Genomic DNA, 22,095 nt, shown 5'->3' on the forward strand with positions numbered 1-22,095 from the left:
AGTGTCATCTTGAGTTTTCTAAACCAATAGAAAACTTTCTTTTTAAACTACTTTTATCCTATTAAATTTAAGATTGCCATGTGTATCAAATATAGGTATTTTAGAGATCCCCATTGTAAACAAAAAAACTTTAGAGTGTCTCTATATTTCCACTTAGAAAAGAGGATCTTAATTGACACCTGACATACAGGATTTTTAGAGTTTGTGTTGAGTGTTCCGTCAATCCAACACTTAACTGAAAAACTCAAAGTGACACATGGGACTATTTGAGTTTTTAGCAAAGAACACTCTCTGATGCAGCACTCAACTAGAATCTCAATATGATGTGGCAACAATAAATATTTAGATACTCAATTTCTTTTGAGTATCTGAATTGGACCACATCATCATTTTATATATTAAAAAAAACAAGAGTAAATCTTAAGTAAATGTTGAGTTTTTTGAGTGTTGCATTGGAGAAGTATTTTGAATTGAGTATCTCAATAGTGCCACCTAAGAAAAAGAAACTCAATCAGTACTTGACACATTGGATTAATTGAGTTTTTGTTGACGGATGCATTGGAGATGCTTCAAGTAGAAGTATATTAGAGATCTCCACTAACACCTGACAACTAAGACTTTTAAAAGCCATTGGAGATGCTCTTAGTCTTGCATTGGAAATGTTTTAAAGATAAAACTATAAGATGTGTAGGCTCTTTATTTAGGATGAGCTTTAAACTCCTTATCAGACAGTTATCGCGTTTATCATATTTAGGTACATCATATTTTTTAGATGTATCGTAAAAACATTAAGTGAAGTTGCTTGTATACAACAAGAGTAGCAAAAAAATTGCGTTTAATTGAGAAAAATAATATAAAGTGAAACAATTTGTGAAAATGTTAAAAGTGGAACTTGAACCCAAGCCCTCTCACGAAGGCCAAAACTTGAGTGGCGCCTTAGACAACTCGGCCCTCGTGATTTTGTTGCAATTGAGGCCCAAAATAAAATACATGAAATATTGTGATCCAATATCCAACTATCACTAAGTTATTTGTTGTTTCCCATTTCCACCCTTCTGATCAATGGAAACCCTAGTTATTGTATAACTTGGTTGAGCATTTTCCACCAACCAAGGTAATGGACTGCAACATGCCAAATCTAAGATTTTTTTTTTTGTTTTTGAGTAGCCATTCTAAGACTTTATAATACACATTTATTACTTTTGATGAGTTATTATTACAAAACAACCTACAATATTTATTCAGATAGGTCTAGCTGTATATGGGTACTAAGTTATAAAGGGTGCTTCTAAAGGCACCGGGCCAAAAGGCTGTTAGCATCTAAAATTTTTATTGACTTGGGTCATTGGCTATTGACCTAAGGTCTCTATAAGCACCGGTTTTTAATGTGGGTGACGTTCACCTTCGTTTGCTTCTTCCATCTTCTTCTTCCAAAACTAAGATCGCTCAAGTAAAAAAGCAAATAGAAACGGAGAGAAAACGACATTGATGACACATATGTGATAACATGAAACATGAAAAAGGGTAGAAGTAACCTCTCTAGATAACTCTGAGGTTAGACGCTAGGTGTCTCGTTTATGTTTCCCTTTACACCCACAGTGATCTATCTAATTCAGGTTAAGCTAGGCATTATAGCCTTAACATTTATGGCATCTTGGGGTTCAAGTATGTTAACATGCACTAGTCAGAGTTTGTATGTCAAGTCAAACCTTCATCTCAAATTTAGTTTAATCACTAACATGCCCAAAAAGCAATTGATTCTAACCTTTGGGCTTTGAGTTCAGTGGACATGCCAAAAAGAAAAACTAGACCTTATTTTAACATAACTAACTTGATCTTTTATGTTACAGCCATTTGATTTGATTTGAGCTTTATCTTTTACTTTGGTCCCATCGAATTTGTACGTGCAATTCTCATCTAAGGGTTTGTCCATGGATTGACCACGTACATATAGTATATATCAGAATGATTTCATTAACTCTCTCTGTCTTTTTGTCCTTGTAATGAATACAAGTTGATAGTGATGGGTCTTTGAAGGTTTTGGTTCAGCTATTTTGGAGTTGTGCATTCAAAACTCTTTCGGGTTTTTATTTGTTTTCATCCACCCTGAGTTCTGACCTATTGATTTACTTTTACTGTTAATTGTTTAGAGAGAGAATGTTTGAAATTGGAATTTCTAATTGGTTTTGTGAGAGATGGATGGAGGGGTCAGGGTTAACTGAGAAGGGACTGGTGCCTACGTAGTTGGTTGGTGCTAATAGAGAAAGGAGCGGTTTGGTCTGGTGCTAACAGAGATGGATGCTAACAGCCTTTTGACCCGGTGCCTTTAGAAACACCCAGTTATAAATTACCCTAGATATTATAATAAAGATTTGTTTTTCTTGATTTCACTTCTTATTACCCATTCATGGTTGTCCTCTATATATGGCCTATGCAGTTGAGCTTTCTTTAAGTCACGTTAGACCGAGGAGTTTAATACTCGTTTCTCCTTTCGTGATATAAGACTAAATTAACAAAATATTTGAAATTTGGTTCAGCATTCATCTCCAACTAAGGCAAGTGATTGCAACATCGAAAATACACATTTATTATTTTTTATGGTGTTCTTATTACAAGACCAACTACAATATTTATTCACATTGGGTCTAGCAATATATCGCTGTTGGGGCATTAGGCTATAGCTTTTTATTTCCATTTTAGAGAAAACAAAAACAAATACAAGAAATATAGAAAATCATTTGTTGTGTTGAAATAAATATACAAAAATTAGTAGAACTTTTTGGTGAATATATGAGGTTTTGACCATGCAATTTAATTTTCCTAATAAAGGATAAACCTGATTGGACTTTGAGACAAGATCTTGTACCCATTGAATTCATATTAATGGGTATCTGTTCCAAAAAAATGAATGATATGCAGTGGTGGATACAGAAGGGATGAAAGTAAGTGTATGCAGGGGCCGGGCAGGGGGGTTATTTCCTCCGGACCTACATGTACACCTCCTCACTGTTGAGTGTATCGCGAGGAGCAATTTGGGGGAGGGTTTATTGCCCCCCTCCAGCCCCCACTACCTCACAAGTAGGTGAAGATTTTAGCTTGCGGCCCGGAACCTGCCCACGTCTGAATGGGTCCGTGGGTGTCTGGTGACTGAACCAATCGAAATTCGTCCACCCGATAGATTTTTACCGGACATACGGGATAAGGGGGCCTACTCGGCATACTGCCTGAGTCCTTCGGTTTCGAATGTTTGATTACCCGTCAGTTCGACCTGTTCACAAGTTTGAATGGTTGGGGTGAGATGGTAGTGTTAGGTTACATTAGGCTCATATAACCCTCGAAATTAGAAGAGACATAGTCTTTTTCTTCCACCTTCTCTTTCGACTCTCCTCCACTTTTGTCTCTTCTGACTTCTGACGACGAAACTCTAAACCTTAATCAGAATTGATGCTTCATTATCTTCTGATTTTTCTCTGAGAAGCTTCCATATCTGGAATTGTTGAGTCATGATGTTGAGTCTTTTGCTTCTTTGACTCTCTATTTTGAGAAACCTTACTTCCCTAACTCTAAAATCGACACCGTGAATTTTTCTCATCATCAAAGAATTTTTTTATCTATGATCTTTTATCTTGGTGTGTTTAATTTTGTTGTTATTGTTCACTAAGTTAATGAAATTGGTGAGTTTTCTTTCACTATTCCTCAAACTAGGATGTATACTCGATGCCCGACCAGTTAATGTCCGGCTAGAGAGACGGACATAGACAATTAAACATTTTCACAAAGAAAAATCGAAATTGTCCAATTTGTTCAAGCTGACAAGTCTAAGTTGTGTTCATTTCATCGGAACCAAATAGGCAGTTGTTCGTGGACTGCCCGTCTGAACCAATTCCCACCTCTACTCACAACACTCGACCAACCCCACCATTAGTTACCCTAGTAATAATTCAAGCCTAAAAAATATCCCTAACCTGAATCAAACTCTGCGTCTATTAGCATCACCCCTTCCTTATTTTATTACTTTTACTTGGTTTAAAACCCTTCTATATTTTCCAAATGGCCCTCTAGTTTATGGTCAGCTTCCTGTTTAGACCCCTAGTTTATTGAAAATATCCAAATGCTCTCAATTTCTACTTTTCTGTCTATTGACTGTCAATTTTTTGAAGGACTTTCCAGAATTACCCTCATACTATTATTTCACATCAACTCTCTTAATCTCTCTTTAAAAACTCTCTCTCATTGTTTCTTTCTCTCCCTCTCTTTAAAAACGTTTCAGAAGCCTGTCTTCAAACCACAATTTTTATTTCGTCTGTTTCTTTATTTCACCAATTAGCATTTCATTCACCAAACTCAGATGGTTTAACCAATTACAACTTTCCTTTTTTCCATCTTAATCTGCTTTAGCAATTCCTTAAGATTCATCTTCATCGTCATCCTAACCAAAATTCACTTTCAAGTCTGAAAAAAGCTTAAAAGCTAATAATAATGGAGGAAATGATGACTCACAATCGAAACTAAAGATCTCATCATCATCATCATAACCAAAGATTTATCATCATCATCATCTGGATTTTCTCGATATTTAATCCCTTACTTCAAAGGTAAACTCGTTTCAAATCTAAAGTTCTCGTCATCATCATCAACATCATAACCAAAGATTCGTCATCATCTAGGTTTGCTCTGGATTTAATCTCTTACTCAAAAGGTAAAACCGTTTCAAATCTACAGATCTCATCATCATTATCATAACCAAAGATTCATCATCATCTGGGTTTCCTCTAGAATTAATCTCGTACTCAAAAGGTAAAATTGTTTCAAATCTAAAGATCTCGTCATCATTATTTGAGTTTTCTCTAAATCTAGTCTTTTCATTTAGGGTTTCTGAAAAATATCTCCTATTTGGACGATCGATAGGAATAATCCCTTTAGTTATGTTTATTGGGATTTGTTGGGTATTTTCGGGAATGGAAGTTTTTTTTTGAGAAAACGACTACGATCTACGTTCGTCGTTACAAGTCATTGATACATCATGAAGATGTGATGAGCACGATAACCGTTTAATTTAAACCGTGAATGAAAGAGGCCTAAGGTCCAACAACATAAAAGAGGCCTAAAGCCCGACAAATTTATTTACTTTATTTATAGTCTAAATTACATGGGATAAATCTTGATGGCAAACTGCTTCCACCGAGATTCGATCACACGACCTCATGGGCTTAAGAGGGGTGCCCAACCACTGCACCAAAGATTGGTGGACTGAAATGAGAGTTTTTAGAGAGAAGGAAATAAAGAGTTTTTAGAGAGAAAGAGAAGTGGACTTGGTGTGAAAGAATTAAAAGGAGAGTAATTCTGAAAAGTCTTAAAAAAAGTTAACAGTCAATAGACGGAAAAGTAAGAAAAGAGAATTATGTTGGTATCTTCAATAAACTAGAAGGTTAGGAGGGAAGTTGGTCATAAACTAGGGGGCCATTTAGAAATAACTTTTATGTTGTTATGTTTATTTTGTTGAAAACCTACTTTATTTAAGATATAGTTTGTGTTTATTTATTTTATTTTTCTTTATTGTACAACATTAGTTTGGTGATCAAAATCTCATTTATTTGGAAAACTTTGTTTCCATTATTCAGTTACTCCATTACAATAACTTTAGGAGATAAACTAAGCAGAAACAGAAATTTTGTATAAATTATAAGAAGAAACATTACTTCAGAAAACTAGGATGCATAACTATTGAGCTATTATGGTTTATCTTTTTTCTGTTTTACATGGATTGCAAAGTTTACATTCATGACAAATACGCGTTACGTTATGAACATATAATGTAACGTAACATATAATGTGAATATACATAAACATGAATTGAATAAGCTCTTACAACAAAAAGAAATTGAATTAGATCCATAATGGTCATCATCAAGGACGTCTTGAGCTCTTAAGGCAATATAAAGAACCTTAAGCTTATATGGCCCATAAACTCTTCCGTTTTTACTTTTATTTTGTTTATACCCGAAAGTACAAGTCAACAAATGATGGATCTTCATCCACCACCCACCCACCACGTATTGAACTTGTGATATGAAGTAAAGTAAGTTATACCTTCATTCTACCAAAAAACCAAATCGCATGCCATGCTCCATACGTGCTAGTATCGTCAATAAACCTAATATTAGAATTTTATCAAAATACAAGTATGTCATATTATTAGGGGAATTTGGTCAAAATTCTCTATAAATTTTTTGGTTTGATGAGAAATTATCACTGAATTTTTTTTAGTCTTCAATTTTCTTAGTATTTTCGTGATTTTCAACTAGTTGCAAAAGAGTTCCAAAACATATTTACATGTTGCATTGCATTCAAAGTTCTAACCAAATAAAATAGAAATTTTCAAATTTTTCACCCCAACAACATGCAAATGTGTGAGTTTTTTAATAAACAAAATATGACAGGTCATTTTAGCATATAAAAATTTGAGCCACTTTCTTGTATCACATAAGCATGCACAATCATCACTGACTAAGCATTTTGCATCTAGCAAGTTCAACAAAAAAAAAAAACATTTTGCATCTAGCATGTATAAAACATCAAATAATCAATAAAAGAAACGTCCAAATCCAAGTTGTACTGATTTCCTTCCAAAATGTAATCAAATGAAAATATCGAATGTCAAACTCCAAGTGCATAGCATCAAATTTCAACAAGTATTATATGTAAAAACTGAAAACATGTCTTCTAAAAGAACGATCGTTATTCAATAAAGTGTCACATGGGTGATCACAAACGGCGTTATCTATTATAATATCAAAACACATATATAAGAGATAATAGAAAACAATGTATTCAAATCGATCACTACAATAGGCCTCATCCTACACCCAAAAGGAGACGTTAGTTATTCATGGCACAAAGTGAAAGCAATGGGAAAAATAAGTACAAGAAAGTAAGTATAGAGAAGATAAGCAAAAAACACTTCCCAACTATGTGCAGCCAGACAGGCCTGTAATCTTTTGAAAAAAAAAATTATTTTTTTTTGTTGAAGAAGAAGAAGAAAACCGAGAAACACAGAAATACAACAACCAGGTATGAAGGAAGTGGGGGAAGGTGCTCCAAGTACGAGTACAATTCTGGAACCGCATCCATTTGGTCAGTCTGTCTGTGAAGAGGATTCACCCTCTTAGTATTAATGGTGAAACCGAAAATATGAAAGAGAGATGGAGGAGAAGCCGAGAGACAGAGAGAGAGATAGATGTGAAAATATTTCTACTCACTTGATTTTATTTGTATATGATAAGTACAATATATATAGATTACAAGGTGAATCAAATTCAAATTAGAAAATCTTAACCAAAAGCTATTAATCAGACTATTTACATTTGACCAACTCAAGCCAATTCAAACTAAATCTTCTCATAACCGAATGATGCCTAGTGAGGCCGAGTAGGGTCGGGTGGATCGTCGGGTGGATCCTAATACTCCCCCTCAAGTTGGAGCGGCAATAGAGATAACGCCCAACTTGCCTATGAGCTTTTGAAATTGTTCTGCACCCAACGGTTTAGTAAAAATGTCTGCAAGTTGCTCATTCGTTGGTGTAAATTTAGTCTCAATCGTGTGATTTTGTATCTTCTCCCGAACAAAATGGCAGTCGATCTCTATATGCTTCGTTCTTTCATGAAATACCGGGTTGTCAGCAATGTGAAGGGCTGCCTTGTTGTCACAATAAACGGTCATTGGAGAAGAATGATCAAAACCCAAATCCTTGAGTAAGTATTTTAACCACTGAAGTTCACAAGTAACAGTAGCAAGTGCCCGATACTCGGCTTCAGCTGAAGATTTCGCAACAGTAGGTTGCTTCTTGGATTTCCAGGAAAGAGGACTGGAACCTAGAAGAGTGAAATAACCGGTGGTGGATCTCCGAGTGGTCGGACAACCGGCCCAATCAGAATCACAAAAACCAGAAAGATGTAATGAACTTGAAGCAGATAAAAAAATTCCCTTGTCAAGGGAACCTTTTAGATATCGAAGAATACGATGAGCAGCGTCTAGATGAATTTGACCTGGAGCTTGCATAAATTGACTTAGATTGTTGACTGAATAAGCTATATCAGGACGAGTTACTGTTAAGTATAGTAATCGACCAATAAGTCTACGATATGGAGTAGGGTCGGAAAGTTTATCATTGTCAGAGAGTTGGAGATGTAGCCTTTGTTCCATTGGAAAAGGAGAAGGTTTAGAGGCAGTTAATCCTGAATCCTTGATAATGTCAAGAGCATACTTTCTTTGACATAAAAATATTCCCTTAGAAGAGCGAGAAACTTCAATACCTAGAAAGTACTGAAGACGGCCTAAATCTTTCAGAGAAAAGGTTTGATCGAGAAATTTTTTGAATTTAGAAATTGCTAAATTATCATTTCCTGTAATGATAATATCATCTACATAAACAAGGATGTAGATGGAAGTGGATCCAGAAAAGAAGGTAAAAAGAGAGTAATCAGACTTGGATTGAGAAAAACCTTTAGAAATGAGAGCGGAAGAGAATTTCGAAAACCATTGACGAGAAGCCTGTTTTAAACCATAAAGAGATTTGTTTAGACGACAGACACGAGGCTCCCCCTTACTAGAAAATCCTGGTGGAAGTTTCATGAATACTTCTTCATCCAGATCGCCTTGAAGAAAGGCATTGTTAACATCAAGTTGATGTAATGACCATCCTTTGATGGCTGCAATAGATAGGAGAACTCGAACCGTAACTAATTTAGCAACGGGAGCAAATGTGTCATGATAATCCAAACCTTCAATTTGGGTATATCCTTTAGCTACTAAGCGAGCTTTGTAGCGTTCAATAGACCCATCGGGTTTAAACTTTACTTTGTAAACCCATTTACATCCAATGGGTTTTTTATTTGATGGAAGAGGAACAATAGACCAAGTGTTGTTTGATTCTAAAGCTCTAATTTCATTAGCCATGGCCTCGCGCCAGTGAGGAAATTTCATAGCCTGAGAGAAACACGTTGGTTCCGAAGTGGATAGAACCGAAGATAGGAACACCCGATGATGTGGAGAGAACTCATTAATTGAGAGGGAATTTTCGAGTGGATAAGTGACGGTGGAACCAGCAACACATATGTAATCCTTTAAGTGGGAAGGGGGTCGTCGGGTCCTGTTCGGCCGAGACGCTGGGATGATTGACGAATCAGGAGTGCCTGAAGAAGAAAATGACGTGGTGGTGGGCTGGGGGCCCAAGTCAGGAGCGTTAGAAGTGGGCGAAGGAGATGGGGGCGCCTCCAGAAACTCGGGAATGAATGTTGGGTTAGTACCCGAATCAGAGGCCCGATTAGAGGGAGAAAGCGCTGGAGGCACCACATGACGAATGGGAGAGCCGGACAGAGAAGAATGCCCTGTTGGTACAGTAGGTGTGTTGAGAGGTTCGAAATGGAAAGAACCATTGTCTTCGATGGAGACAAAAGGTTTAAAAATATCGGAACGAGGTGACGGAGAGGTAGATGTCATTGGAAAGACATCTTCGTGGAAAGTAACATCACGAGATGTGTATATGCGACGAGAGTGGAGGTAAAAAATTTTATAACCTTTTTGACCATGAGGGTAGCCAATAAATAAACCCGGAGAAGATCGAGCGCCCAATTTTGTCTTGACTAAGGGGTTACGAGCGTAACAAAGACAACCAAACACTCGCAAATGGTTCAAATTAGGAGGAGATCCAAGTAGTTTTTCATGTGGAGATAAACCACGAAGAATTGGGGTGGGGAGTTTGTTGATGATATAAACGGCCGTGAGTATACACTCTCCCCAAAAGGAGAGTGGAAGATGAGCTTGAATACGTAAAGAACGTGCCACCTCAAGAATATGACGGTGTTTACGTTCTACCACCCCATTTTGTTGTGGGGTATACACACAACTTCTTTGGTGTATAACACCGTGAAAGTGAAGAAATTCGCGTAATTCGTTGTTTAAGAATTCGGAACCATTATCCGTACGTAATGTTTTAATTTGGGAAAAGATAGGATCTCCATTCCCGGATGTGAATTTAGAGATATTAGAATTAAATTGAGTGAATACATAATGAAAGAAACGAATGATGTATTTAGTAGTTTCAGATTTGTTAGATAAAAAAAATACCCAAGTACATCTTGTGAAGTCGTCAACAATTGTTAAAAAATAACGACATCCCGTCAGTGAAGGGATTGAAAAGGGACCCCATAGGTCCATGTGAATTAGTTCAAATGGCCGAGAAGAGGAAGAGGTGCTTGTAGGAAAAGGAAGACGAGTTTGTTTAGATTGTGGACAAACATAACACGGAGTTTTATTCATACTAATTGAGCGCATACATGGAAACTTAGAAGAAAGATACTTGAAACGAGACAAAGAAGGGTGGCCTAATCGCCAGTGCCATACATCAAAAGATAAATTATTCGCGCAATTATTAATGGAAACAAAAGAGATTCTAGGCTCCGTGCGGAAGAAATATAAACCATCATAGGGATCACCAAGTCCAATCGTCTCCTTCGTTGCTCGGTCCTGAAAGATACATGAATCAGTGTCAAAACTAACACGACAAGAGAGGGAGCGAGAAACCTCAGAGACGGAAATTAAATTAAACTGAAATGATGGAATATGTAAAACGTTAGATAAATGAAATTGTTTAGAAAAATAAATCGAACCAATGTTCATAACTCGAACCCTTGAACCATCGGGTAAACGCACGTAGTAGTTCGGTGGTGCCGGAATGTAATCACAGAAACAAGTAAGGTTAGAACATATATTCTTAGCTGCCCCGGAGTCTATTACCCACGGGTAAATGTAAGTTGAGTTACCTGTGAGATTGATATGTGGGTCAGAAGGAGTGCCTACAGAATTGTTGACGTCAGGAAGGGTGCCCGAAGTGGAGGTGCCTGCAGCAGATTTCTGTTGGGCCAGCAAGGACAGTAATGCCTTGTACTCGTCGGGTGAAAGAGAAGTAGCTAGGGGCACCTTTGAGGCTGAGGAGTTGTCTGAGTTGCCAACAGAGGCAGTAACCGGTCCATTGCGATTTGAATTGCGAGGACGAAAGCCGGTCTTTGGAGGATAACCATTTAACTGATAACAAGTAGTAACGGTGTGGCCATGAACTTGGCAATGATCACAGAAGGGTCTCAAACGTTTGGATCTCGGTTTGTCAAACCGAGAGTTGTTGTTGGTGTTTGAATGCCCAACCGCGAGGGCAGCAGCTTCAACTTCGATGGAAGGAGAGGAGACAATGTGTTGCTGGACCTCCTCTTGTTTCACGAGAGAATGTATCCGAAGTATAGAGGGAAACGGATCCATGATAAGAATTTGACTCCTAATGGCCGAGAATCGATCATTGAGGACTTGGAGAAATTCCATGGCTCGTTCTTGATTCGAACGATCCATGATTGATTTCCCGTGTCCACAAATGCACGGTTCGATAGCCAAAAGAGAGTTAAGCTCATCCTGCAAAGATTTCAAATGAGTAAAGTAAGAAGACACATCCGAATCATTTTGTTTGAGAGTTGAAATCGCACGCTTGAGTTGATAGATTTTGGGTGCGTTTGTTTGATAAAACCGATCATGGAGATTTCTCCAAATGTCAGAAGCACTTTCATCATACAAAATTGATGATCGAATATCGGTAGCAACTGAGTTCATGATCCAACTTGCTACGAGATCATTGCACCTTTCCCATGAATGAATCTCATTGGGAGATGTTGGTTTTGGGATGGAACCATCCACAAATCCCAACTTATCCTTTGCTCGAAGTGCCATTGTCATAGCTCGAGCCCATGATGAATAGTTATCGCCAGTGAGTGGAGGGGTTATGAGGACAGTGGTTGGGGAGTCGGAATGATGAACATCAAAACCTTTAGTGTTTTGAGTAGGAACATTAGTGGTTTCGGAAGAATCGCCAGGAGTAGTCATAGTAAAAAAAAAATCGAATAGCTCTTATACCATGTGAAGAGGATTCACCCTCTTAGTATTAATGGTGAAACCGAAAATATGAAAGAGAGATGGAGGAGAAGCCGAGAGACAGAGAGAGAGATAGATGTGAAAATATTTCTACTCACTTGATTTTATTTGTATATGATAAGTACAATATATATAGATTACAAGGTGAATCAAATTCAAATTAGAAAATCTTAACCAAAAGCTATTAATCAGACTATTTACATTTGACCAACTCAAGCCAATTCAAACTAAATCTTCTCATAACCGAATGATGCCTAGTGAGGCCGAGTAGGGTCGGGTGGATCGTCGGGTGGATCCTAATACTGTCAGCTTTGAGATTTCCTTTGCGGGAAGTATGCGAGAAGAGATAATGCCTTTAAAGTGCGAGGTGTGCTTCCTGATCGTCTCGATGTGATCTTTTGAATTTGATCTCCAAGGTTTTGGATTACTTGTACTACCAACTAAGTTATCAGTTGTTGGCATGTTATTTCTATTTGAAAATGCTATTTGGACTCACAAAATGTGATCTCACATGACTAAATTGCTAATGTCATGATATCATGTGCAAATTTGATTTTGTCGCATTATCCGGCCGCATTTAATCGCACCAAGTAACATTGTTGTTTTCTTAAGCTGAAAGAAAAGAGTTATTGCTCTTTGATTAACTTTACAAATCCATGGGGTTGTCCATTGAATCAAGCATAATATCTATTTCTTTCCTTACATTTTTAAGTCAAACTTCAATGCGCGTTGCTATAAGGTGTTGTTTGGCAACTAAAAGTATAGTCTCTTTTTGTAGTAGAAGTACTTTTTTTAATAAAATATAAAATTATCAAAAGTGTAACGGACAAAATAACTGTTTGTAAATAACAACAAAGTCCAAAAATTATTTTGTAGCATTTTCTTTTTATTTTTCATTTCCCGTGGAGTTACTTGTTTTTTTATTATTTATAATTTTCATTCTGATTGTTATGGTGACGGTGGTGATGATAACAATGTTGGTGGTCATGGTAGCGACAGTGGTGTTGAAGCCATGTAGGTATGATGATGAAGGTGTTTTAGTTAAGATGCGTTGGTAGAGGTGTCATTGTGGTGGAGGAACGGCGGCGGTGGTGCTGGTGGTAGCAGTACGCTAGTGGTGGGTGTGGTGGTATGGTAGTAGTGGTGGAAGGTACGGTATTGGTGGAAGAAGGGTATCGGTGATGGAGGTAAGTGGTGGTATTTGAGGCATGGTGGTGGAATGCGGTGGCGATGGAGGCACGATGGTGGCATTGGAGGTTTTGTGGTGGTGGTGTCGACTTTCTACCAGCGATGTTGATATTTTTGAACTTTTCTACCCCCCCCCCCCCCCCCCCCCCCTCCCACATTCGGTCTTCATATGTCCCAACGAAGGGGAGAACCCTCTTTGTCTGGTTTCCAAACGAATAGGAAGGCCTATTCTTTTTAAAATCAGGCGAAGAAGAAGCCCTCTTCCTCGGAAAACTAAACAAAAAGGAATCCTTCCTTGTCTTGGTTTTTCGGACGACGAGAAACCCCTCTCTGTCTGGGTTTTTCAGACGAGGATTAAACCTTCTTTGTCTTGGATTTCTAGACGAAGAGGAACCCATCTTCATTCGAGTTTTCAGAAGAAATTTCGGAAAAGGGGTAGTCCCTTCCAACAGAACAGAGAGAGCGTGTGAGGGAGATAGGAAGGGGGGAGAGGAGGGGGAGGAAGAGGAGAGATAGAAAATGTTGGTGATGAAGAAGGTACGTGGTGGCGGTTGAAGAAGAAGTTGGGAGAATTAAAAAAAATCAAGGTTGTCGGAGTTCAATCTGATCTTCCCTTCTCATAGCAGAAGAGCATGGCTTGAGACTACTCTTTCAATTCTTAATGAAAGGAAAACAGGCTTTCAATTCCAAATGAAAGGCAAGCACGAATTTGACCCTTTCAGTTATAGACTATGTCATGATATGTCAGCACAAAGTCGCCGACCAGCAACCTTCTTAAGTTAAAAGAGGTGAGGTGGAGGAGAGAAGGTTGTAGAATACAAAGAGATATGAGGTGGGCAAATATAAAAATTATAATTACAAATATGACATAAGGATATAAATGAAAAGTTCGAAAAATTTGGCTCGAGACACAATTAAAATCAAATCGAACTGTTGCACATTTATAGGGGCTTAAGTGGCCAGTTGGTAACAAATTGAGGGCCAAAACGAAATTAACCCGATTTTGTTTTGGTTGCTGGTTAGACCAAAAAAATTTGAATGGAATACTCAAGAATTCTAGAATTCTTATTATATAGTTACCATATATATTAAGAAAAATATTTTGTAATCATCGGTTGATGCAGTCAGGAAAGAACTCATGAATCCTCCATCATCCAAACACACCATGGGTGTTTTCCCCACGTATATTAGAATGGTTAACAGTGTTTTGTAGTTTTGTTCAACCCATATTAATATATCACAGCAGGATCCATCCATATTAGCTCCTACTTTAAATATGGGAAATAAATATCCATAATTACAATCTTATTAATTCTCACTAAAATATTAGCTTCAAATATGAGTGAATTCATTATTTCTCTCTATATAACCAACCCCCTATCTCTCCCTCCCTCTCTCTTCTATCCCTATGGTTGAAGCTCAACTTTTTCTACAAAGTTAAACTTCCAAATTCCGAAATGCCTAAACAAATCACAAAATCCTTTGATGATTACCTCTCAAAGCTCAAAAGACCAAACCCAAATCTGTTGAGTTCTTCCAACTCTGTAATCCGTTCCCGATTTCACAAACACCTCAATACTCTTCCTCTGAAAGGTAAGAGTCGTGACAAAAACAAGAACAAGAGTGAAGAAGAAGTTTTATTCGATCCTGTGAGGCTTTTTTACCCAACAAAGGAACCAATTCATGCAACGAAACGTTTCTTTATTTCACTTGGTTCATCAAGTTCATTAATAGAAGAAGCAAGATTATCAAATATTGGTTCTAGTACTTCAATTACCACAAATAATTCAAATATAAAAGAAGAAGTTCCAAACTTACCCAATGATTATATAACATTTTCAATGAATTCTGTCAACCCATACATCGATTTTCGACATTCAATGCAAGAAATGATTGAAGCTAGATTTGATCAAAACCTGTCTGTTGATTGGGATTTCATGGAGGAACTACTATTTTGTTTTTTGAACTTGAATCAGAAAGAGTCATTTAAGTGTATTTTATGTGCATTTGTGGATTTAGTAGTCATTTTACGACAAAATGTGGATCAATCTAGGTCAATGTCACCTAAGAGTTCGACCAAAAGAGAGAGAAGAAGTAAATCAATATGAAGACAGTTATATGGTTTACCTTCGAATTCAACGATGATGATTGACACAAAAAAAAGGTGACTATTATATAATTTTGTAAGGTTTGAGTTTGAATTGTTTGACGATTGTAAGACCTATTCTTGTTGACTCTACGTATGTATTTTCGGTTGGAAACTTGCAACCATGAAGAAATAAATCAATGTTTTGACGGTTGTACTATGTAAGGCCTATTTTAACCTGATAACAGACCTATTATCCACCTCATCCCTCTCAGTCTTTTCTTCTTCATGGTTGCAACAGAGAAGTGTGTACTATTTTGTTGTTACAGTATTTAAAATAAGAACTATTTGTGTTGCCTATACATATGTCTTTCGGTTGCAACCATGAAGAAGTAAATCAATGTTTTTGACGGTTATTGTAAGACATGTTTTAACGTGATTATAGACCTATGATCCACCTCCATGATGAAGAGAAGAATCATGGTCCCCATAATAGAGATATAGAGTCAATACTTGGTTGCCCAAGTGGTTGATAGTGTTGACATAAACTTCAAAACTGTCGAAGTTTGTGGTTTCATTCGTAGAGAGGCTGAAATCCATGGTTGTTGGTTATTAAAAGTGTAAACAATACTATGTTTTTTGGGTTTTAGACTCTTTAATCCCGTTTGACAGCCGTGGCGTGCCCAGACCACAAAGGTCTGGGCACAGAAACGGCCCATAGGAACGCCCCAGCCGTTTCTGTGGCATTCCCGTGTCGTTTCCTGTCGTGACCGTTCCTGTGGCGTTTCAAGGTGTGTTTCCGTGTGTGTTCCCGTGTTTGTTCTTGTGGCTACGATCCCCTCATAAATATTTTTTTTATTTGTTTTAACTAAGTCTAAGTACCGACTCTTTGTCTCTCTTTCAACCAAAAAAAATATAATAAAGCTTTTTTTGTTAAGTCCAAGTATTACTTTTTTTGTTAAGTCTTTTTTATGTTTGTTCTTTTTGTAGTATAAAGTTCTCGTAAAATCTAACTTAGGTGATTTTAGTTTTTTAATTTAAATAACCAAGGTGGGTAATGGGTTTGTGGTTGGACTTTTCGTTGCTGGCGTTTCTGTGGCGGGTCGTGCATGGGGCGTTCCCGTGGCAGCCCGTTCCTGTTCCACGGATCGTGACGTGCATGTGGCGTTCCTACGTTTCCAACGTGTCGTGTCTAACGGGTCTGGGACTATAGAATCCCAGCCCCGCCGCAGAACGCCTGGCCCGTGACGGGTCGGCATGGAACGGACCGTTTCGTGTTCTTAAATAAACGGGTCGTGCCAGTCCGTTTTCGTGTCGGCACGGTCCGTTGATCACTACTAGTTGAGCTTTAGGCCCCTTTGATTAGTGGTTTAACTTGGGCAGTTATCGTGCATTGATCGCAGTCCATTTCTAAAAAAAGAATAATATTAATATAATATCATGCTACTTTGCAATTTTTGGCCATGGCAAAAGCCAACAGCATCTCGTATACTAAAAAGTGAGCTTTCTAATTTTCCAAAGAAAAAGTGGGGCAGAAGTCCAAAAAAAAGGTCTTAATAGTACTAATAGTCTACTCATATCCCAAAATGAATAAAAAACTTAAAAACAAATTATAATCTCACGTCTAAATCAAAAATGAATCTTAACGCCAGTGGCGTGGCTGAGATTTTAGAGGCTCGGTGCGAACTTTAAACCGGGGCCCTTCATATAATGTAAGAACCGAAAAATATTTACATGCGATATATTAGTAAATAGCTAAAATTAACTGAAAAAAAATTTATCATGACTAAAATACATTATGTAAAAGTATTAATGTATTGCATAACACTAGTAAGAATATTTAATAGTTTTTCTGGAAGCATCACATCAATGTGAAAATTATCATGACTAAAATACATTATCAAGGTTAACACAGCTGGAGGGCTAGCGTTTTTCTGGAGGCATCACATCAATGTGAAAATCCTTCAGTCTAACTCAAATTTCATTCATGCTGAAATTAAAGATGCCAATAACTCAGTTTCCTTTGTTACGGGTTTCTATGGGTGCCCGTATACAAAAAATAAAATGGAGCCATGGAAGAGGTTTACTGATCTTAATATTAACTCTGATACTCCATGGGCTGTTATAGGAGATCTCAATAGCATTCTTGATCCTAGAGAAAAAAGTGGGGGAAATGAGACGTCTAACTCTCACATTCCAAAAATACACAAGATTATTCAATCGCTAGGACTAGTAGACATAGGCTATAAGGGCAATCCATACACCTGGAGTAACCGACAGCTGGATGGAAAGCTCATTCAAGAGAGACTGGACAGAACAATAGAATATCTTCAAAGTAAAAAACATAAGCGGAAATGACAGGATCAATCTGAACTATCGTCTTGAGGAGCTTTATAGGCAGCAGGAGAGCTTGTGGAAAGAGAAATCGCGCAACAATTTTATTGACTTAGGGGATAAAAACACAAAATACTTCCATTCGCAGGCTATTCACAGAAACCGTAATAATAGAATATTAGCTATCAAAGATCATAACGGAGAGTGGCAGGATAATACGGATGTAGTCACAAACATCTTCACCAATCATCTGCTCAATATTACCACTTCTTCTAATGGTAATAGCGCTCCCAGTTTCCTAGATCTTTTTCAACCGATCATTACACCCGCCCAAAATCAGGACTTGACTTCAATCCCAGATAATACAGAAATTGACTTGGCTATTCAATGGTTGAAGAAAGATGCAGCCCCTGGTCCTGATGGTTACCCGCCTTTCTTTTTCCAAGCAAATTGGGATACCATCAACAAAGACATACATCAGATGGTGCAGTCCTTCTTTCAAACCGCGGAACTCCCCCCAGGAACAAACCATACTCATATTTGTCTTATTCCAAAAACAGCAGTTCCCCAAAGTCCAGCAGACTACAGACCTATCAGCCTGCTCAATACCACATACAAAATCATCACCAAAATCCTAGCAGAGAGACTTAAAGTTTATCTCAAAGACTTCATCTCCCCTTTTCAAGCAGCCTACATCCCCGGCAGACAGATTTCGGATAATATCATCATGGGACAAGAACTCATTCATTCGTTCAAACAGATGAAAGGAGCTGTTGGCTACTTCGGGCTAAAACTAGACATGTCTAAAGCCTATGACAGAATAGAGTGGTCCTTTCTTATTAACATAATGGAAAGGCTAGGATTTTCTGACCATTGGAGAAGAATGATTTTTAAATGTATGTCCATGGCCTCAATGGCTGTCCTCATTAATGGTCACCCGGGTCCTACATTTCTTCCTACCCGGGGTATCAGGCAAGGAGACCCTCTATCCCCTTTTCTCTTCACGATTGCAATGGAGGGCCTAAGCCGGATGCTCTCCGCTGATTTAGGGGAAGGTGCGTTTTTTGGCTTCCCCACAAAAAATCAAAACCTGACTATTTCTCATCTTCTCTTCGCTGATGATTGTATCATCTTCGGAAAAAACTCGATAGAAAATGTTCATAACCTTAAGAACATCTTATCCACTTTTTGCTCGGCTTCTGGTCAAATGATTAATTATAATAAATCTAATATCTTTTACTCTAAAAACTCTCACCCAAAATTTAAACGAATTATCATGAAAACTCTTAAAGTCAAATATGCGTCTACTTCGGAGAAATACTTAGGAGCGCAGTTATTTATAGGTCCTAAGAAAACTCAAGTTTTTAATTCCATTTTAGATCAAATAGATAATAAGTTATCCAAATGGAATCACGCTTTTCTCTCTCAGGCAGGGCGCACGGTAGTAGTTTCGGCCGTCGCAGCAGCCGTTCCTCGATATCAGATGCAATGTTTTGCTCTTCCTAAGAGCATAAGCAAACGCATAGCGACTTCTCAGAAGTCTTTCTGGTGGGGAAAATCTAAAGGTATATGTACCAAGGCTTGGTCATATATTTGTCAACCGAAAAAGCTAAGAGGTTTAGGCATTCATCATCCGGACCTGGACAATCAAGCCCTCCTGAGCAAGCTGGCTTGGCGTCTAAAGACTGACTCAGATGCGATGTGGTCAAATTCCTCAAAGCTAAATATTTCCATCAATCTGATGAACCAGGTCCGGCAAAAGCTAATCACTCCTGGATATGGAAGAACCTGAGAAAACAGTACGATCTCATAAATAATCACATTATATGGGAAGTCCATACTGGAGAGCACATAGACATCTGGAAAGATAAATGGATTCCTGGAGAAGTCCAAAACCTTCAAAACTCGAATAATGCTGGAGTTAACAAAGTGTCTGATCTTATTAGCAATAACAGATGGGACGCGAGAATCCTTAGACAAACTTTCCCGGAGAATATATGCAACCTCATTAAAGCTATTCCAATCCAGCAAGAAGGGACAGACAAGATGATATGGAATCTTACGCAGTCTGGCAATTTCACTGTAAAATCTATGTACAGACATCTGAGCTCCTTAGACCAAGCTCATCCTCCTGAGAACACGAACTGGAATTTTATTTGGTCTTTACCCACGATTCCTAGAATTAAGCTGTTCATATGGAAAATTTGCGCTAATGCTTTACCGGTTAGGCAACGCATTGGCAAATACATCGGAAATATAACTAACTGCCATAATTGTACAGAAATAGAGACGATAGAACACGCGCTTTTATACTGCCCCTTAGCTAAGAGAATATGGTTCCACTTTAATATCATTTCTGAAAACATTCCTTCAGTTGCTGAATGGATCATGTCTTGGCAGAATCAGGAATATACAGAGTGCATAATTAGCAATTCTTATTTAGCTACTATCTTATGGTTCATATGGAAAATGAGATGTGATAACTGCTTCCAACAAACGTCATACGATGTCAACAAGGTAATAGAATCGATAAAATCATTCCAAAAAATTAATGAAAATAGAGTAAATTCTGATAACAAAATAAGCTCGAAATGGCAACCCCCAAAGCAACCCTACGTGAAAATCAACGTTGATGCATCTTTTATTAATGTGGCTCAAAATATAGGCACTAGCTTGATCGCTCATGATTACAGGTCTAAATTTATAGGTGCAAGCATAAACACAGGAAGGGCAAGAAACAGTGAGGAAGGAGAAGCTTTAGCGATTCTGAATGGCATGTACTGGGCTAAAGAAAACAACTACAGGCAGATCATCATTGAAAGCGACAACATAAACATAATCAAGCATTTGAATAATCCAAAACATCAGGTTCAGTGGCAATCTCTAGTGCACTTGAGACAGATCAAAAACATAAAGAAGGAAATGCAGCAGGTCAAATTCCAGTACATCAAGAGGGAGTTGAATACTCAAGCAGACAAGCTAGCCAAGTGGGCACGGCGAAAGAATAGATTCAAAAAATGGAACTGTATTCCGTATTTTCTTATTAATATGTATTGTAATGGATCTCTGACTTAGTGTTTTAATATATTAACCTTTAACAAAAAAAAAAAAAAAAGAATATTTAAATTATATTTAATGTACGTAAATAAGTCCAAGAACACAATATGAGTATTTGAAAGATGCAATTATATGAATTAAAGAAGAATATAGTAAATAAGTATGACTTGGAGAACCCAATTCAACACGTAAAGCCAATACCTTTTGCCTAAAAAATTATAGAAAAAGACATACAATCCTATTGTAATTTAAAGAGAGAGAGAGAAACAAAGAAAAATAAAGACAATAGTAGAGAGTGAAAAGAAATGAGAAACATAGCCTCATAAAGATAAGGTTAGATAAAATATTAAAGCCCAAATAGAGAGAGATTGGAGATGCCTTTAAAATAGTTAAAATGTAATAATATGGGCCATATATATTGGGTTGGGTGCCCTTAAGTATCATATCTTATAAAAACATGTGAAAAAATGATTTTAGCTTGTGTACGAGGGGACTCGAACACGAGACCTCGCGGGCGCGTGATTATGTTCCCGACCATCTGAGCTATTGACATTTCATTGTATGTTTCCAACGCTCTATGTTTTTTATCAAAAAAGCATTGAGATAACTAAAATGGGGCCCTTAGATGGAGAGGGGCCCTGTGCGACCGCACCGGTCGCACCCCCTCTCCCACGCCCCTGCTTAACGCACTAAATCCCATCTCTGAAAAAAAAAAAAAAAAATTGCCGTCCAGATTTCTACTATTTCTGACATTTCTCTATACAGGTGATTTGTACAACAAGACTACAGTTACATGGGATCAGTTCTGTTTTTTTTTTTTTGTTGAAGGATCAGTTCTGGTTATTAGGCACAAAATGAAATAGGCATTCTTTTACTGCAGTACCAAATATCCCATGATTCAATTTTCATTAAAAAAAATATATATATGTCTAATTGTGTATAAATCCAATATATCAATTTTCATTAAAAATTCTGAACATAGATCTATATAATAATGTTTAGAGAGAGAGATAGAGAGTAGCGATAGAGGTAGGATGAACTCCGGTGTTCGTAAGGAATTTGATCTTGACGGAGCAAGGAAAGGAGGAGATGAGTAGGTGTGAGAATTATGTGAAGATAGTAATGATGATGCTGAACGTTGAAGGTGATGGTCAGGGGCGGCCCAAGTAGTTGGGTGGCCTAAAGCGAAGAAAATTTTGGGGCCCTATAAAAAGTTGGGGAAGTTTTACTGGCAATGCCTAAAATTGTTATATGCAATTTCGCTAAAGGCAATCCCTAGTTTAGTTGAAGACAGTGTGAGTTGAGGAGGCAATGCCTATTGCCGATCTAACAAAAAAAGATGTTTAGTTAAAATCTAATATAACAATTAAAGAAAGTTGAAAGAGAAGAGGATATAATTTAGTAATTATTGTTTGTTAAGACTTTATTTTAAAAATAACAAAATCAACACTTATCTTCAA

General features: G+C 37.5%; 2 protein-coding genes across 2 annotated transcripts; one reads left to right on the forward strand and one right to left on the reverse strand.

Annotated features, from left to right (window-relative positions):
- Window positions 1-9,780: 9,780 nt before the first annotated feature.
- LOC147539638 (uncharacterized) lies at window positions 9,781-12,267 on the reverse strand. Its single transcript, XM_086642404.1, has 2 exons — window positions 10,821-12,267; window positions 9,781-10,524 (listed from the first exon to the last, which is right to left on the reverse strand). The coding sequence occupies exons 1-2, from the start codon at window positions 11,920-11,922 to the stop codon at window positions 10,490-10,492; spliced, it is 1,137 nt and encodes a 378-aa protein (XP_086498530.1). The 5' UTR covers window positions 11,923-12,267; the 3' UTR covers window positions 9,781-10,489.
- Window positions 12,268-17,308: 5,041 nt separating this feature from the next.
- LOC147539639 (uncharacterized) lies at window positions 17,309-20,653 on the forward strand. Its single transcript, XM_086643141.1, has 3 exons — window positions 17,309-17,579; window positions 17,695-18,633; window positions 19,329-20,653. The coding sequence occupies exons 1-3, from the start codon at window positions 17,309-17,311 to the stop codon at window positions 20,651-20,653; spliced, it is 2,535 nt and encodes an 844-aa protein (XP_086499267.1).
- The last annotated feature ends 1,442 nt before the right edge of the window (window positions 20,654-22,095 follow it).

The sequence above is a fragment of the Eschscholzia californica genome, unplaced genomic scaffold (assembly GCF_041429995.1).
Source record: "Eschscholzia californica isolate CP2 unplaced genomic scaffold, dmEscCali1.0.p SCAF_5, whole genome shotgun sequence".
In the NCBI taxonomy this organism is placed as follows: Eukaryota; Viridiplantae; Streptophyta; class Magnoliopsida; order Ranunculales; family Papaveraceae; genus Eschscholzia; species Eschscholzia californica.

Coding starts and splice junctions, on each gene's coding strand:
- LOC147539638 (XM_086642404.1), bottom strand. CDS start 11,922: ATGACTACTCCTGGCGATTCTTCCGAAACCACTAATGTTCCTACTCAA. Junction 10,525..10,820: donor CCCACATATCAATCTCACAG/GTAACTCAACTT, acceptor TGTATCTTTCAG/GACCGAGCAACGAAGGAGAC.
- LOC147539639 (XM_086643141.1), top strand. CDS start 17,309: ATGGAGCCATGGAAGAGGTTTACTGATCTTAATATTAACTCTGATACT. Junction 17,580..17,694: donor AACAATAGAATATCTTCAAA/GTAAAAAACATA, acceptor TTATTGACTTAG/GGGATAAAAACACAAAATAC. Junction 18,634..19,328: donor CTCCGCTGATTTAGGGGAAG/GTGCGTTTTTTG, acceptor CTGATGAACCAG/GTCCGGCAAAAGCTAATCAC.